This window comes from Dama dama, chromosome 2, assembly GCF_033118175.1.
Source record: "Dama dama isolate Ldn47 chromosome 2, ASM3311817v1, whole genome shotgun sequence".
NCBI lineage: Eukaryota > Metazoa > Chordata > Mammalia > Artiodactyla > Cervidae > Dama > Dama dama.
In genome coordinates this window covers 24182327-24200823 of record NC_083682.1, presented here as the reverse complement: position 1 = coordinate 24200823, position 18497 = coordinate 24182327, and the positions used below count along the sequence as shown (strand labels likewise).

The following is an 18497-nucleotide window of genomic DNA, read 5'->3' as shown; positions in this document are numbered from 1 at the left end:
CTGTTAAGGTCTTTGGGCTAATTTTTAATTGGGTTGTTGATTTTCTTATTGCTGAATCTTAAGAGTTCTTCATAACATTAGTCCTTTGTCTGATGTTGTCTTTTACAAAATATTTTTCTGTCATTCTGTAGCTTATCTTCTTATTATCTTGGCTGTGTCTTTGGCAAAACAAGTTTTTTTTTTTTTTTAATTTTAATGAAGTTCAGTGTATCAGTTATTTCTCTTATGAATTGTGCCTTTGGTGCTATATCTAAAAACTCATTGCCATATCCAAGATCATTTAGATTTTCTCTTAAATTATCATCTAGGAGTCCAGTAGTTTTGCATTTCACATTCCGGTTTGTTATTCATTTGGAGTTGATTTTTGTGGAGAGTATAAGGTCTATGTTTAGATACATTTTGTGTATTTATGTGTGTCAGAGAGAGATGTCCTGTTGTTCCGGAATCATTAGTTTTAAAAGACTATTTTTTCTCATTGCATTGCCTTTGCTCTTTTGTCAAAGATCAGTTGACTATGTTTACTCTACTTTTTTTCAAATCTTGCAGATCCCTTTTCAACTCCATTTCTAATTATATCTTCATCACACCTTCAATGCTTTTGTTTTAACTACATTATCATTTTCTTATATGCATGAGGTTAGTCTTTGATATTGAACATTTACTACTAAGTGCCAAGCACCGGGCAAGGAATTTTATTTTTGTTATCTCATTCAATCCTCACAAAGACTTTATCAGGCAGAAAATATGATTATCCACTATTCTTTTGTAAGAGTTGAGACTCAGATAGGTTAAGTGAGTTTCCTACGGCCCAGAGGTAGAAAATGATAGAGTCAGGGTCAGAGTTAAAAACCAGTTTTCTATTAGAGTAAGTTCTTTAGGGGCTAACACTTTCTTTTATTCATCTTTATATTTCTAGCAGGTGGATAGAAAATTAATGTTTGTGAGATTAAATTAATTGTTGAGGTTTAAAGTCAATATGTATATTATATGTTGTGCTGGAAAGGAGTTTTTTTGCTTTCCTGTTTGTATTTTTGCCAGAATCACAATCTACTCAAACGTTTTGTGCAGGACAAGCTTTATACAGGGCCCTAGCTCTATAGATTGATTTCAAGACTATTCTGAAGAGCTCCTACTTTCTCATTTCTTCATTCTTTGCCATAAATTCTATTTATTGAGCTTTTTTTCTTGTATGGCTATAAGCCTTTATTCTTATAAAATTGAAACAATGTAGGAAATGGTAAGAGATTAGCAATTTATAAATTAATATTAATAGATCTATCAGATTATTTCCTATGAGCAAATAATGATCACAGGCAGAGAAAAATAAGTTATATCCAAGTGACAACATGTGGAGGGCTAACATAAAATTTGATTCAAAGGAACAAAAGAAGATATTGGGCCTTCAGAAAAAATAATTGAGGATCTTTTGGTTTATCTGACTGACATTAATTAATGAAGTTAAAAAATAATAATGTCATTGGAACTTACATGTATGAGATCTGTAGTATAGAAATAAAGTCTTCCTGAGGAGGGACATATTTCTGGTGGGATGCAATATTATTTCTGTTACTTACACGAGGCTTTCTTCTAGACTTGGTGTAATTCCTGTGTGTGTGTGAGCATGTTATAAATATGAATTGTATATCTTTTCTTGAATGTAAATGCTAAACAATGGAAAACACTATTGCTGAAAGTAAAAATAAATAGGTAAGTGAGTATAATTTCTGTTTAGGTTCACATTTTTATATGCATATACTTGGATAGTTGGTCTATCGCTTTGCTGTGCTTAGTCGCTCAGTCATGTCTGACTCTTTGCGACCCATGGACTGTAGCCCACGAAGATCCTCTTTCCTTGGGATTCTCTAGGCAAGAATACTGGAGTTGGTTGCCACGCACTTCTCCAGGGGATCTTCCCAACCCAGGGATCAAACCCACGTCTCCTGCACTGCAGGCCGATTCTTTACCAGTTGAGCCACCTGGGAAGCCCAAGAATACTGCAGTGGGTAGCCTATCCCGTCTCCAGGCGATCTTCCTGACCTAGGAATCAAACCAGGGCCTCCTGATTTGCAGGCAAATTCTTTACTAGCTGGGCCACTAGACAAGCTCAGTTGGTCTATTGAGCAACTAATTATGACTTGGCTTACAATACAAAACAAGTTTGCCATCTGATTCCAAATTTTCCTTGGAGAAGATGCTTCTGTAATATACCAGTCTGTGTGATGATAAACTGGATTGGGAGAAACTACTTAAAACCTATAATAAGTGTGGATTACTGCGAGATTTGTCAACTATAGAGATAAATTATCCTATGTAATTTTGCATATGAAAAATACCGAGGCCAAATATAAACATTATTTAGCTGCAGGCCTGGATTTATTACTGATTTCCTTTTCCTCTTTGATGCTTTTTGCTCACAGCCACTGCTTGAGAAATAACTCTACTAGGAAGATATTTTCTCAGTTATTTGTGGTCTTATATCATGAATGCTTTCTTTTCCAGGACTGCCTGGTGCATAAACATGCAGAACTACACTTCCGTGTCAGAGTTCATATTGCTGGGAATTCCTAACACTGGAGGGCTGGAGAACTTGCTATTCATCCTGTTTTTGATGTTCTATCTTTTCACTTTACTGGGAAACCTGCTCATCTTCCTCACCATTCTGGTTTCTTCCAACCTCCACACCCCCATGTATTTCTTCCTGGGCAACCTGTCAGTGTTTGACATATTTTTCCCTTCAGTGAGTTCCCCCAAAATGATGCTCTACCTAATGGGCCAAAGCCAGACCATCTCTTACCAGGGCTGTGCCTCCCAGCTCTTCTTTTACCACTTCCTGGGTGGTACCGAGTGTTTCCTGTACACTGTGATGGCCTATGACCGGTTTGTGGCTATTTGTCATCCTTTGCGATACATGGTTATCATGAACCCTAGAGTGTGTACCACCTTGACAGTGGGCTCTTGGCTGGGTGGCTGCCTACATGGAAGTATCCTCACATTTCTTGTCTTTAAGTTACCCTACTGTGGCCCCAATGAGGTGGACAATTTCTTCTGTGACATCCCAGAGGTGCTACCCCTGGCCTGTGCAGACACCTCTCTAGCTCAGATGGTAAGCTTCACTAATGTGGATTTTGTGACTCTTACATGTCTTATCCTTATTTTTACTTCCTATGGTTGCATCATCTTTTCCATTTTCAAAATCAGATCCTCCGAAGGCAGGCGCCGAGCTTTTTCAACCTGCAGTGCCCACCTGATTTCAATCATCTTGTTCTATGGGCCTGTGATGCTCATCTATCTTTGGCCTGACTCCAGCCACTGGTTAGACTCTGTTATCCAAGTGTTAAATAATATTGTCACCCCTTCCCTTAATCCTTTGATTTACACCTTGAGAAACAAAGATGTGAAGCTGGCTCTGAGGAAAGTATTAACTTAAGTGGTCCACGTTCTGGGGCACAAGGTATGGTGGCAGTTCCTCTCTGAAATTCTTTGAGGAGTTGCTTCAGATACACTGCTTGTACAACAGGATTGCTGCCGAAATAGTGAGCTGGGTGAAGATGCTATGTGACATCTCTTGGGAGTCCTAAGTCATGTGGTTGGGGATTGGTGGACTGAGCCACGATGTACCACTTCAAGGAAGCTTTTCAGATTAACTCAGTCTTTCTCTGTTTTAATTTGCCAAAACAGTGTATCTTTTCTGCTTTACACAGTCTGTTCTCATGGGAACTATGTTTTGATTGATTACCATAAAGAAGCAAGGTTCTGGAGAACATGGACTGGCTTCCTTCCTTCTTTCCCAAAATATATGCCTTACTCTATTCTCTTACAATCTCTTTCTGGCCATTTAATAAAAGCAGGTCAACAAGGTATGAAATTTTAAAGTAGAATTGCACAGTTTGGTAAATTTAAGTTTAAACTTGGTTTATAACTTCTATGGCTTTAATCATGTCTTCTCAGTACAAAACAATCCTATTTGGAGCTTTATGCTTTTGGCCATCAGAGAAATTTGGCATGAAAATTCTACTCATATGTCTCAAGTGAGAAGTTGGCCATTAATCTATTCTTATAAAATGGGAGACTGGATTTCTGTAAATTGGCAGAGGAAAGTCTCTCTGAGCCAGCATTCTCTATTCATTATAGGTTTGGTCCATTTCCTAAAAATCTAATAGATCTGTAATTAGTTAAAATTGAACAACAACAACAAAAAAATAAATAAATAAAACTGAACCACTAGCAATATAACTTACTTGTTTTTGAATCTTTCAACATTTAAATTTTAATCTTTAATCAAATGAGTTTTAGGTTGATTATCTATTTAGATTTATCCACCCAAACATCTAGAATAAGAGCTAACACTTAAAATAGTTCAATGTATATGATACACTTTACACGTATTGACTACTTTAACTCACAAAATCCTAACGCATAGATACATAGACATACATATCCTCCTTTCATAGGTGAAGTAACTAAGGTCAGAGAAATTTTTACTCCCAGACAGTCTGAATCTAGAACTGAATGGTTACTGGCTTATAAAAAGTACTGAGGTATCATAAATTCTATATAATTATAGCTATCCTTACATCTTGCTTTCTGAATATTATTTGTTGTTTAAAAATTAATAAAGTGGAGACACTGGGGAGAAAAAATGAAGGAGGGGAAAGTCTCTGATAAATTGCTCTCTGTTGTATAGCTGTCCCACATGGGGAGAGAGTGGGTCCCAAAGGAATATACCAAGTTCTCTCCTCAGGGAACTGATGCTTCTTTTCTTAGGGACCACAGGAAATGTTGGTTTAGATTTTCAGTTCTGACTGGCTGAATCTGACCAAGAGGTGCATTCATCTTCCCTGGTTTCAGAGCCTGGCCTTCTGTTTTTCACAACATTTAAAGGAAAGAAAGCAGGAGGGTGGATGTGGAGCCTGGATTTTAGCCAAGTCCACTCTTTCCCTTCCATCTGTAGGTTCCTTCTTTCTAGAATGCTCTCTCTCCATCTAATGGGTTAAACACACCATGGGCAGGTGAGAGAAGATGGGAATTGGCTCTAATTGGAGTTTGGGCTAAAATTGACTTAGTTGACTTCATGGATTGTCTTAAGATATTCCCTAGTTAATGACTCTGAGTCTTAAAAACCTTCATCGGGATGGCATATATTGTCATATTGCAGACATAATTCCTACTGAGAGATTGAATGTTACGTTGAAGTAAGATAGCTATTTTTATTATTGCTAGGTGCCTGTTGCTTTTTCCCTGCATTAAATATTATCATTTCCATCCTGTTTCACTCTATTTCCACTAGATGGTTCTTAGTTGTCCGTTGTTCTAGCTGATGATGGAGAAAGCATTTTTGTGAATAATTTTAATCAACAGGTGATTCCAAAGTGCTGTAGGCACAAGTCAGCTAAAGCCAAGTGATATGTGGAGTAAAGGAGCACTGAAATCAGAATATTAGTACCTTGAGGGAATTTTCTAATGAGAGTGGGCAGTTGCAGCCATTATATTAGGGATTTTATATACATTAAAGCGTTATTCCTCATAAGAATCATATTATTTAACTATTAACCAGATACCAAGGAGATTTGGATACTTTTGCAAAATTGTCCAAAATCACTGAGTGTGCATTTAAACTCAGATAAATCCAAGGGCATGATTTATCCTCTGCCCTCTGCTATATTCTGCCTCTTGTGTTATCTATTATCCTTCAGAGGACACAGATGAAAAGTGACTTGCACGTTAATTAGTGAAAACTGGACTGACTCCCGTCTAGAGGTTTTTAATGTACAATATATAGATAGTATCCCTTTCCCGTGGATCCTGTGCAGGCATTAGTGTTTTGGGGAAAGCCCATCTCAGTGAGACCACTGTCTGATCTTCCAGGTGTGACTAGATATGAAGATGAGGAATCACACACCAGTAACCGAGTTCCTCCTCACGGGAATCCCTCACACACAGGGGCTGGAACACGCGCTCTTTGTCTTCTTCCTCACCTTCTACCTGCTCACTCTTGTGGGGAACCTGCTCATTCTCCTGGCCATCCTCACTTCCTCCAACCTCCACACCCCCATGTACTTCTTCCTGGGCAACCTGTCAGTGTTTGACATCTTTTTCCCTTCCGTGAGTTCCCCCCAAATGATGCTCTACCTACTGGGGCAAAGCCGGACCATCTCTTACCAGGGCTGCGCCTGCCAGCTCTTCTTTTATCACTTCCTGGGCTGCACGGAGTGTTTCCTGTACACCGTGATGGCCTGTGACCGCTTCGCCGCCATCTGTCACCCCTTGCGGTACACGGTCATCATGAGCCCCGGGGTGTGCGCCATCTTGACTCTGAGCACCTGGGTGGGGAGCAGTGTGCATGCGTCTGTCCTCACATTTCTTGTGTTTACGTTACCCTACTGTGGCCCCACGGAGGTGGGCAATTTCTTCTGTGACATCCCGGTGGTGCTGCCCCTGGCCTGTGCAGACACCTCTCTAGCTCACAGGGTGAGTGTCACCAACGTAGGTGTTGTGGCACTCCTGTGTTTCCTTCTTGTCCTCACTTCTTACACTCGCATCGTTATCTCTATATTGAGAATCAGCTCCTCAGAAGGCAGGCACAGAGCCTTCTCCACCTGCGGTGCCCACCTGACTTCCGTCCTGCTCTTCTATGGACCTGTGGTCCTCATTTATCTCCAGCCTGCCTCCAGCCCGTGGTTGGATTCTATGGTTCAGGTGTTGAATAATATTGTTAACCCTTCCCTGAATCCTTTGATATACAGCTTGAGAAACAAGGATGTGAAGTTGGCTCTGAGGAAAGCACTAATCCAGGGAGTACATACCTGAGGAGTGTAAGCTTTTCCATCAGTACCTGTGCTTATAAATTTGCCTTGTGTTTATCGGGGATGACTAGTGTCTTAGCGTTGGTGTGACTGCTAAACAATTTGAATGGATTTTTTTGTGTGTGTGATTAGCATGTATATATTTATATAATTTTTATTGAGCAAAATCTTTTACAGCACTTATCATGGGCTAAGCACTCCTCTATGCACTTTATAACTACTGATATATGTTATTAGGATAATTATCACGTGGAGTAGGTATTATCCCAATTTACAGAGGAGGATATGAAGGCACTGGAAGGTTAAGAGACTTTTGCAGTATCACAGAGATAGAAGGTTGCTGAGCTAGGTAGGACTGTGGCTGCTAGGGTTTTAACTTTGTGCTAATAATGCTTCCTCTGTATTGTCAGAAAAGTGTGTGTGGGTATCCTGTCATGTCTGACTCTTTGCGACCCCATGGACCATAGCCCACCAGGCTCTTCCATCCATGGATGTTTCCAGGCAAGAATGCTGGAGTGGGTTGCAATTTCCTACTCCAGGGGATCTTCCCAACCCAGGGATTGATCCCGGGTCTGTTGCATCTCTTGCATTGGCAGGAGGATTCTTTACCACTGTGCCACGTGGAAAGCTTTGTATTGTCAGAAGTATAGCACAAATGCCCACTTTTCTAGGAACTTCTTTTCAACTTACATGAAGCATTCTCCAATTAAAAAAAAAATCTGTAGTCTATTCAGTTTGTTCCATTCCATAATTTTCATCACTTTTTTCATCTATGTTGTGAGGAGTGTTATGTACCTAAGTCTGATATAAAGAATTTTGGTTACATTTCAGAAACCAGATGATATCCACATACCTACTAGTATGTGTTTCATAGATCCTCTAGTCTTAGGGAAGTATGTGTTCTTAACAACAGTAGTTTTAATTCTGTAACAGTGATTGCAGATTTTCTTCCATTAAATCAAAGACTGAGTGTGAGTTCCAAAATTCCTAGCACTTCAGCAATAATAATCTTCTTTTTCCTCATGTAAATAAATAGGTTTGAAGAAAATAGGAAAACTGTAAAAAAGTAAAGTGACTAGAAATTACAAATTAACCCTACCACAAAAATGATAATCATCATTAACATTCTGACATTTCTCCTATCTCTCTCATTAATGACTAAATTGGAACTAAAACTTCTGACTTCCTGTTTATAATGATGTAATCTAAATGTACATCATGAATATACCTATCTATATATGTATATTTATACAGTTGTATATATATATATATATGTATATATATATAAAATCTTTTCTTATTTTAATAGTGTATCAAGTAATTTCAATTGCCACAATTTTTAAACTAATTTTACTGAGATAATTCATGGCCCAAATAGTTCACCCATTTAAAGTGTAGAAGTCAATGTTTTTTTTTATTATATTCACAGATCTATGCAACCATCACTATGGCCAATTTTAAAACATTTTTACCATCAGAAAAAGGTATCCTATACCTTGTAGCTATCATCTTCTTATTACCCCTATCACCTTTAGCTGTAAGCAACTTAATCTACTTTCTGTATCTACAGATTTGCTTGTTCTTGAGATTTTATATAAATAGAATCCTATAATGCTTATTTTTTTGTGACTGTCTTCTTAACTTAGCATAATGTTTTCAAGGTTCAAACAGTAGTAGGTTCTGGTTTTTGGTTTTTTTTTCCACTTCTTATCTTTGCTGTTGTTTAGTTGTTAAGTCGTGTCCGACTCTTTTGCGACCCCATGAACTACAGCCTGCCAGGCTCCTCTGTCCACGGGATTTCCTGGGCAAGAATACGGGACTGGGTTGCCATTTCCTCCTCCAGGCCATCTTCCAAACCCAGGGATAGATCGCATGTCTCCTGCATTGGCAGATGGGAGTCTTTTTCATTGAACCACGAACTTCTTATGGGGCCTGAATTTCCCTAGTTACTTTGGTTTTCTAAGGTCACTACATGTTATTAAATACATATATGTTTACAATTGTTCTATTTTCATAATAGATCAACCCTTTTATCATTATAAAATGTTCCCTTTTATCTCTAGTAACATTTTTTGTTTTAAAGTCTGTTTTGTCTTAGTCCTGCCACTTCAGCTTCCCTGTGGTGGATGTTAGCATGACATCTCTTTTTCTATGCTTTTATTTTCTTTTTATTTATATCTTTCTATTCTGAACTGTGTCTCCTATAGACGGAATGTATTTGGATCATTTTCAGTTGTGGCCCACGAGCCCAGCTGCTCTGCAGCATGTGGAATCTTGCTGGGCCGGGGATCGAAACTGTGTCTCCTGCATTGGCAAGTGGACTCTACAACTGTGCCACCACGAAGGTCCTGTAACATTTTTTTTTGAAAGCTTAGATCTGTGGCCAAATAATGTTTCTTCATCTCCCCCACCCCCACACCCAGTGAATACAGTTGATATCTCTTTTGTTCTGTCTCTAGATAATTTTCCCTCAAGCATTTATTTTAGATTTCCCTTTTTCTTCTGTGTTGACATGGGTCATATACCCTACACTAGCAGTAGATGGATTATCAGTTCTCAAACCACATGGTGGCCTGAGAGCCCAACTGTTAGCAAACACGATAGGCATGGAGGTGCCCTTCTATATCTGCCGCTGTAGTATGTAAAGTAACATAGGGGAAGGGTAGGGAGCAGCTTGACTTTCAGCACAGTGAGAGCTACCATTTCGAAGAGAGATATTTAGATTTCTGAAGAATTGTTGTGCCTTTAAGTTATTTTGAAAAACCTCAATTCTGAAAGCTATTAGATATGTCCTTATGTACACTGTGCATATAGAGCACCCACAGTAGGCTGAACTAAGACTCAGGAAAATAGCATCGCTTGAAATAGAACATAATGAGAATAAACATTTGACGGACGGGATTGGATGTCTACAAAAACGTTCTACAATTTAGTTTGATTTTATGAGGCTTATCACTGATATCAGAAGATATTATGATGATTTGATCAAAATCTCAGAAAAAAATATACAGTCTTGGATAGTAGATGAAAAGGAAGTGGATACATAGGGAGATTTTCATGTGATTGTTCATAGGAGTGTTACTCATAATACTCAAAAGTAGAAATGTCTTGAATGTCTAGTGAAAGGATAAACTAAATATAATGTATTTATGCTATGGAATACTATTGGCAAGAAAAAGTCTCCGACAAACTATTTTTGTGTGATATAGCATGGATGAACCTCAACAGCATTACGCTAAGGGAAAGAAGCCAGGTTCAAAGAACACATGTTGTATCATTCCATATGTATGAAATGCCTAGAAAAGACAAGTTTACAGAGACAAAGAGTAAATTAGTGGTTAGCTTCCTGGGGAGGGGAGTGGGAATGGGAATTAATTGCAAATTGACCCCAGGGAAACTTTTGGGTGATGGAAATGATCAGAATTTTGACAATGTTTGCATGACTCTGTAAATTTAAAAAAATAATTAAATTGTGTTTTTAACAAGAGTTGATTTTTATGATATGTAGCTTGTGCCTTCATAAAGCTGTTGAACAAATGGATAGTGTATCTCTAGTGTCCATGGGAGAGAGAATACCAGCTGACAAAGGCATTTCAGATTGTTTGACAAGTATACTGATACAGTAATGAAAAGTGTGGCAAATTATTGTAGTAGGAGAACCCTTGGTTATAATCATATAGTTGACACTGCTTTAACTTTGCACTCACTAACAGTCTCCTAAGAGAGTATTTTGCTTTGAATGTAAAATTTTACTGTTTGGAAAAGAATGTTAACCTACTAACTCATACATGCTAGTAAATATGGTGTTTTATTTGTCCTTGCAAATTTATATACTCTTACTCATGTATAAGTCATATGTTCATAAATTCATAAATTTCATATATATGTATATATGTATAAGTGTTTTGAAAGTGAATGTATTGTGAAGCTAATTTAATCTGTCTGGGTGACAAATTTATTGAATAAATTAATGATATGGAAAATTTAGGAATAACACAAAATAAAGAACAGTAAAATTGGGTGCTATTAGGTTATCTGTTCTTTTATTTCTTGTGATTTTGCCAAGAATAGCATTTCTGAAAGTTGAAATGAGATAGTACATATAAGGCTCACTGTGGTTTATGTCTTCTCCTAATGCATGTGTTTTAATGAGTCATAGGGATACTGATTATGAAATACATAAACTCCTTGAAGAATTCTTTTTATTACTTAGATGCAAAGTAAAATACTCAATTTATAGAAAGGGCAGTTGAAAAAGGAAGAGTAGGGCACATTACTAATTACAAAATATTTCGGAGCTGGTCTGATTTTCATTAATACAGCACTGATTTTCATAGTAAAGAAGTTGACATGACAAGCTGAAGCAAAATAATAAAAACTGTGACTATAATATATATATAAATTCAGAATTGACATTCTGAACTGTTTAATATGTGACAATCCAAAATAATTCAGTTTCTACTGGATATTCGTGATGATGATTTTGAGATATGCAAAATATTTCTCGTTACACCAATAATCTTTTAGGGGTCTGCAGGTACTAGGAATAAAGTTGGAATCTTACTTTATCATTCAGGACATAAAAATATCCATATGATAAAATATTGCTCACCAAAATGAAGGAACTTTAAAAATACTGATACATGCAACAGCAGAGGGCAATCTCAAAAACATATTCGGTGAAAGATACCAGACAAAAAGAACACATAATTTGTGACTACACTTGTAAAACATAATCAAAAAGGGCAAATTCATAGAGACCAAAAATAGATTAATAGTTGCCTAGAGTTTGGGATATCGATGGAAATGACTGGAAATGGACACTTCTTTTTAATATGAAGGAAAAGTTCTAAAATTAGCCTGTGGTGATGGTTGCATATCTCTGTAAGTACATATTCTTTGTAAATATATTCTCATTGAGTTGTAACTTTAAGTAGGTATTTTATGGCATAGACATTATATCTCCATAAAACTGTTTAAAATATTAAAGAAATCATTGCTTGTCAAAAAATTTTAAGCTTTTATGATGATTTCATTCATCACCTTCATTTTGAAAACAAAAGGAACGAATAAGAAAATGAGTAGAAATATAAGACTATAATATATTTACCTTTAAAATTAAGACTAAAATTATTCATTCCATTTTGTTAGCAATGGACATAAGTTTTAAATGACAGGCTGACACTCAAATCCAAGTTCTGTGATTGACTTTTGGAGTGAAATTTGATAATTATTTAAACTTTTCCAGCCTTATTTTTATCTTTGAAAAGAAAATGATGTCTACTCATATGATTGGTGCAAGGATGAAATAAAGAGTCCTTGAAGAGTTTGGCTAAAAAAGAAAAGTAGGATATTCTCAGTAAGAAGTAATTGTGATTTCAAAACCATAGAGACAGAAGTTTCTTCTGAATTCCTTAGCATGAAAAAAAGACAATGATGATTAGAATGTTGTAAACACTTAAAGCATTGCCACTTTTGTGCATTTCGTATTATATCAAAGGAATCTTAGCTATAACATTTTAAGTAGATCCATGTGCTTATTTCACTGCTGCTGCTGCTGCTAAGTCGCTTCAGTCTTGTCTGACTCTGTGTGACCCCATAGACGGCAGCCCACCAGGCTCCTCTGTCCCTGGGATTCTCCAGGCAAGAACACTGGAGTGGGTTGTCATTTCCTTCTCTGAATGGCCATTAAAAATAACATGCTCACGTGCGTGCTGTCACTCCAGTCGTGTCCATCTCTTTGCTACCCCATGGACTGTAGCCTGCCAGGCTCCTCTACCCATGGGGATTCTCCAGGCTAGAACACTGGAATGGGATGCCATTTCCTTCTCCAGGGGATCTTCCCCACCCAGGGACTGAATCTGTGTCTCCTGCGGCTCCTGCATTGCAGGCGGAATCTTTACCATTGAGCAACCGGGGAAGCCTAGTGTGCTCACAGCCCTACCTAATTCTACCTTTGTCTGTTCTGATCCTTTGTCTACACAGCAGTCAGTAGACTGATTCTTAAAACATAAATTGAACCAAGTCACAGTACTTAAAGGCTTCCCAGGTGGCAACAGTGGTAAAGAACCCGCCGGCCAATGCAGGAGAGGTAAGAGACATGGGTTCGATTCCGGGGTTGGAAAGATGCCCTGGAGGAGGGCATGGCAACTACTCCAGTATTCTTGCCTGGAAAATCCCATGGACAGAAAAGACTGGTGGGCTACAATCCGTGGGGTCACAAAGAGACAGACAGGACTGAAGCGACTTGGCATGCACATACCCACCGTAGTTAAAGAATGCTAATATAAAGACTAGTAGTGATCTTAAAATGAAAATGAAAAACAGAGTTTTTAGAAAAGGATAAGATATTAATTGAAGCAGTTGAGAAAGTGATATTGGGGAACTATACAACTAATTACAGAAAAAAGCAGTTTTGTTGACACCAAATGGGATTGTTGCCTTATTTCTATAAGTGGTTCCTTTCCTAATCCTCAACTTTTTTCTTAAACCTAGTTCTTCCAAGGATTAGGCAATGGCAACACACTCCAGTACTCTTGCCTGGAAAATCCCATGGGCAGAGGAACCTGGTGGGCTGCAGTCCATGGGGTCGCGAAGAGTTGGACACGACTGAGCGACTTCACTTTCGCTTTTCACTTTCATGCATTGGAGAAGGAAATGGCAACCCACTCCAGTGTTCTTGCCTGGAGAATCCCAGGGATGGTGGAGCCTGGTGGGCTGCCGTCTAAGGGGTCGCACAGAGTCGGACATGACTGAAGTGACTTAGCAGCAGCAGTAGTTCTTCCAAACACAGGATCACTGGGAAATTTCAAAAATCTGAATGCAGTGGGTGGCTTTCCACTAGATAAAAATGCCCAAGTGTTATTGTTAATCTAAGGGGTTTGAAAATTGAAAGTAATTAAGTGCTTTTGGTGCCTCAGATGGTAAAGAATCTGTCTGCTATCTGTGAGACCAGGGTTCGATCCCTGATTCAGGAAGATCCCCTGGAGAAGTGAATAGCAACTCACTCCAGTATTCTTGCCTGGAGAATCCCATGGACAGAAGAGCCTGAGGGGCTATAGTCCATAGGGTTGCAAAGAGTCAGACATGACTGAGTGACTAGCGTTTTTCTCACTTTTTAAGGTAATTACATTTTCATCTAAGAATTAATGAGATAGAGACAGTGGGCAGAAGGAAGGAGCAGAAAGTCTCCACTCTAATTGCTTCCTCTGTTATACAGACATCCCACATGGGGAGTGGGGCCCAAAGGAACACACAAGACATCTATTGTCTCTTCAGGGAATGGATGCCTCTGCTTTTATCAGGGACCAGACGCACTGTTGGCCTGAGTGACTGAATGTGACAAAGAGGGGTGTTCAACTTCTCTGGTTTCAGAGTCTGGCCCTCATGTTCCACAGCATCTAAAGGAAAGGAAACAGGAGGGTGGATGTGGAGCCTGGATTCGAGCCCATGTCCACTCTTTCCCTTTCATCTGTAGGTGCCTTCTTTCTGGAACACTCTCTTCTCCTCATCTGATGGGTTATACATATCCTAGGCAGGTGAGAGAGGATGGGAATTAGGTCTATTTGAGTTTGGACTGATACTGACTTAGCAGATTCCATGGATTTTCTTAATATATTCCCTAATTAATGATGCTGAACCTTAAAAACCTTCATCGGGATGACATTTGTTGTCATATTGCAGACATAATTTCTATTGAGAGGCTGAATGTTACATTGAAATAAGATAGCAGTTTTTATTATTGCTAAGTGCCGATTCCTTTTCGTAATTAAGTATTATCATTTCCATCTTGTCTCAGTGTATTCCTACCAGACAGTTCTTAGTTTTCCATTGTTTCTGTTGATGATGTAGAAGACATTTCCGTGAATCATTTTAATCAATAGGTGATTCCAAACTGCTGTAGGAGCAGGTCAGCCGAAGAGAAACTCCATGTGGAGTAAAAGTGCATTGAATCAGAATATAAGCATCTTGAGTGAATTTTTAAACAAGAATAAGAGCAGTCATTACATTGGGGACTTTATCTATCTATCTATCTATCTATCTATCTATCTATCTATATATTAAAGCTTTAATTCTCATAAGAATCATAAGATATATTATACCATGAACATGGACACAGAGGAGATTTAGAGATTATTTTTCAAAATTGTCCAGGGTTACAGAGTGGGGAGTAGATTTGCAATTGAAACTCAGATAAATCCAAGTGTAGGATTTATTCTCTGCTTTCTAGTCTATTCTGCCTGTTGTGTCATCTCTTATCCTTCTGAGGAAACAAATGACAAATAAATGGCTGAATGTCACTCATTACTTAGTAAGGACTGGACTGACTCGCGTCTAGAGGTTTTTAATGTACAATATATAGATATTATCCCTTTCCCGTGGATCCTGTGCAGGTATTAGTGTTTTGGGGAAAGCCCATCTCAGTGAGACCACTGTCTGATCTTCCAGGTGTGACTAGATATGAAGATGAGGAATCACACGCCAGTAACCGAGTTCCTCCTCATGGGAATCCCTCACACACGGGGGCTGGAACACGCGCTCTTTGTCTTCTTCCTCACCTTCTACCTGCTCACTCTTGTGGGGAACCTGCTCATTCTCCTGGCCATCCTCACTTCCTCCAACCTCCACACCCCCATGTACTTCTTCCTGGGCAACCTGTCAGTGTTTGACATCTTTTTCCCTTCCGTGAGTTCCCCCAAAATGATGCTCTACCTACTGGGGCAAAGCCGGACCATCTCTTACCAGGGCTGCGCCTGCCAGCTCTTCTTTTATCACTTCCTGGGCTGCACGGAGTGTTTCCTGTACACCGTGATGGCCTGTGACCGCTTCGCCGCCATCTGTCACCCCTTGCGGTACACGGTCATCATGAGCCCCGGGGTGTGCGCCATCTTGACTCTGAGCACCTGGGTGGGGAGCAGTGTGCATGCGTCTGTCCTCACATTTCTTGTGTTTACGTTACCCTACTGTGGCCCCACGGAGGTGGGCAATTTCTTCTGTGACATCCCGGTGGTGCTGCCCCTGGCCTGTGCAGACACCTCTCTAGCTCACAGGGTGAGTGTCACCAACGTAGGTGTTGTGGCACTCCTGTGTTTCCTTCTTGTCCTCACTTCTTACATTCGCATCTTTATCTCTATATTGAGAATCAGCTCCTCAGAAGGCAGGCACAGAGCCTTCTCCACCTGCAGTGCCCACCTGACTTCCGTCCTGCTCTTCTATGGACCCGTGATCCTTATTTATCTCCGGCCTGCCTCCAGCCCTTGGCTGGATTCTGTGGTTCCGTTGTTCAATAATATTGTTAACCCTTCCCTGAATCCTTTGATATACAGCTTGAGAAACAAGGATGTGAAGTTGGCTCTGAGAAAAGCACTAATCCAAGGAGTACATCCTTGTGTAACATAAAGTACTATGTCATTATCTGTGCTTACAGATTTGCCTTGCATTTATATGGGGCATGTGGTCTCTGAAACCAGCTGGGGTGAATGGCTAAGTGGCATTTGGGATAAATAGGTTGAATGGACTTTTTTGTTATTAACATATATATATTTATATAAATTTGTATTCAAGAATATCTTTATGGCACTTACCATGTGCCAGGTACTATTCTATGCACTTTATAAATACTGCCATATGTTATTATGAGAATTTTCATATGGAGTAGATATTATTATCCCGGTATACAGAGGGGTGTATTAAGGCGCCGAGAGGTTAAGACACTCCTGCAGTGTCTCAGAGATAGAAATTTGCTGAGCTTGGATGTGAATGCAAGGGTTTTAACTTTGTGCTAATAAAGTTGCCTCTGTATTGTCATAATTAGAGCACACATGCTTACCTCTTCCAGCAACTTCTTTTCAATTTGCATGGAGTATTTTAAATTTGTCCAAAAAAAAAATCTATTGTCTACTCAATTCATTCCATTAAATTTATCACTTCGTCATCTATATTGTGATCACTGTTATATACTGAAGTCTGATATAAAGAAATTCAGTTACATTTCAGAAACCAGAAATGTGCTAATATATCTATATAGTGACATGTATTTTCATAGATCCTCTAGACTTAGGTCAGTGTATCTGCTCTTTCTGACCGTGGTTTGAATTCTGTAGTATGAATGCAGATTTTCTTCATTAAATCAAAGACTGAGTTTGACTTCCAGAATTCTTGGACTCTCAAAAATAGTAATCATTTTTTTCGTCTTGAAAATAAATAGATTTGAAGAAAATAGGAAAACTGTAAAAAGTAAAGTAACTTGAAATTACAAATTAATCCTACCACCTAAGTAATAATCACCATTAACATTTTGACATTTCTGCTCTCTCTCTAATGAGTGACTAAATTGGAACTAAATTTTCTAAAATCCTGTTTACAACTATTTCATGTATACCTATGTCATCCATATCTACATATATGTATTTATATATTTGGAATCATATTATATATATGTATATAATCCTGGTTTATTTCAGTAGTGTATCAAACCTTTTCAATTGCCACAATTTTTAACCAGTTTTATTGTGACATATTTCATATGCCAAAGAATCCACCCACTTAAATTATAGGAGTCATTGCATTTTTTAGTATATTCACAGAGTGTCCACCATCACCACGGTCAATTTTAGAACATTTTTATCATCACAAAAAAATATCGTATACTTTTACAGATCATCTTATTACCTCCATCAGTTTCAGCTCTAAGCAGCCGTTAATCTACTTTCTATAACTACAGGTTTGCCTGTTCTGGACATTTGATATAAACGGAATCACATAAAATGTGTTTTCTGTGACTGACTTGTTTAACTTAGCATAATGTTTTCAAGGTTCATCCATGTTGTAGCAGATTCCTTCCCCCCCCCCCTTATCTTATGTATCTTATGTGTCCCTAGTTCCTATGATTTCTGAGGTCACTATATATTATTAAATTCCTATGATTTCTGAGGTCACTATATATTATTAAATTCCTATGATTTCTGAGGTCACTATATATTATTAAATACATATGCATTTATGATTGTACTATCTTCATAGCAGATTAAGCCTTTTATCATTATAAAATATTCCTTTTTATCTCTGGTAACATTTTTTGTTTTAAAGTCTATTTTGTCTGTTAGTCTAACCACTTCATCTCCCTTGTTGCTGTTTGCATGACATCTCTTTTTCTATGCATTTGTCTTCCTTCTATTTGTATCTTTGAACCTGAAGTGTGTCTCCTGAAGACAGAATGTATTAGGAAAAGTTTTTTTCTGCTCCACTTCGACGATTTCTGCTTTTCAGTTGAATTTTAATTCATTTGTATTTTAATGTTAATATAGATATAATTGGATTTACATTTGCTAGTTTTTTGTTTTCTATGCCTCATTCTGTGTCTTTTTTGTTCCTTTATTTCTCTTTTACTTTAAAAAATTACTTTATAAAGTAGTATTTTGACTTACTTAAAGAGTTTTTCACTATTTTGTTTGAGTTATTACCTTAATAGTTGCTCTGGGGCTTACCATCTTATATCTTAATTTATTACAATCAGTTTCAAATGTATACTAAAATTCCAGAGCAATATAGAGACACTACTATATCTCTATTCATTTTCCCCTCTTTTTGTGGTATTATTGTTAGACATACTGCATCTATGAATGCTAGAATTCCAACAGCACATGTTATAATTATTGATTTATATAATTTTATGGTTTTTAAGAAGCTGGAGGA

The 18497-nt window shown here is 38.1% G+C and overlaps 3 protein-coding genes across 3 annotated transcripts; all 3 read left to right on the top strand.

The window, feature by feature from the left end:
* Nucleotides 1-2497: 2497 nt before the first annotated feature.
* LOC133067072 (olfactory receptor 10D3-like) lies at nt 2498-3427 on the top strand. Its single transcript, XM_061158313.1, has one exon. The coding sequence runs from the start codon at nt 2519-2521 to the stop codon at nt 3425-3427; it is 909 nt and encodes a 302-aa protein (XP_061014296.1). The 5' UTR covers nt 2498-2518.
* Nucleotides 3428-5877: 2450 nt separating this feature from the next.
* On the top strand, nt 5878-6807 carry LOC133067061 (putative olfactory receptor 10D4). Its single transcript, XM_061158311.1, has one exon. The coding sequence runs from the start codon at nt 5878-5880 to the stop codon at nt 6805-6807; it is 930 nt and encodes a 309-aa protein (XP_061014294.1).
* An 8456-nt stretch (nt 6808-15263) lies between these two features.
* LOC133068248 (putative olfactory receptor 10D4) lies at nt 15264-16202 on the top strand. The gene has a single exon (XM_061159443.1). The coding sequence runs from the start codon at nt 15264-15266 to the stop codon at nt 16200-16202; it is 939 nt and encodes a 312-aa protein (XP_061015426.1).
* The last annotated feature ends 2295 nt before the right edge of the window (nt 16203-18497 follow it).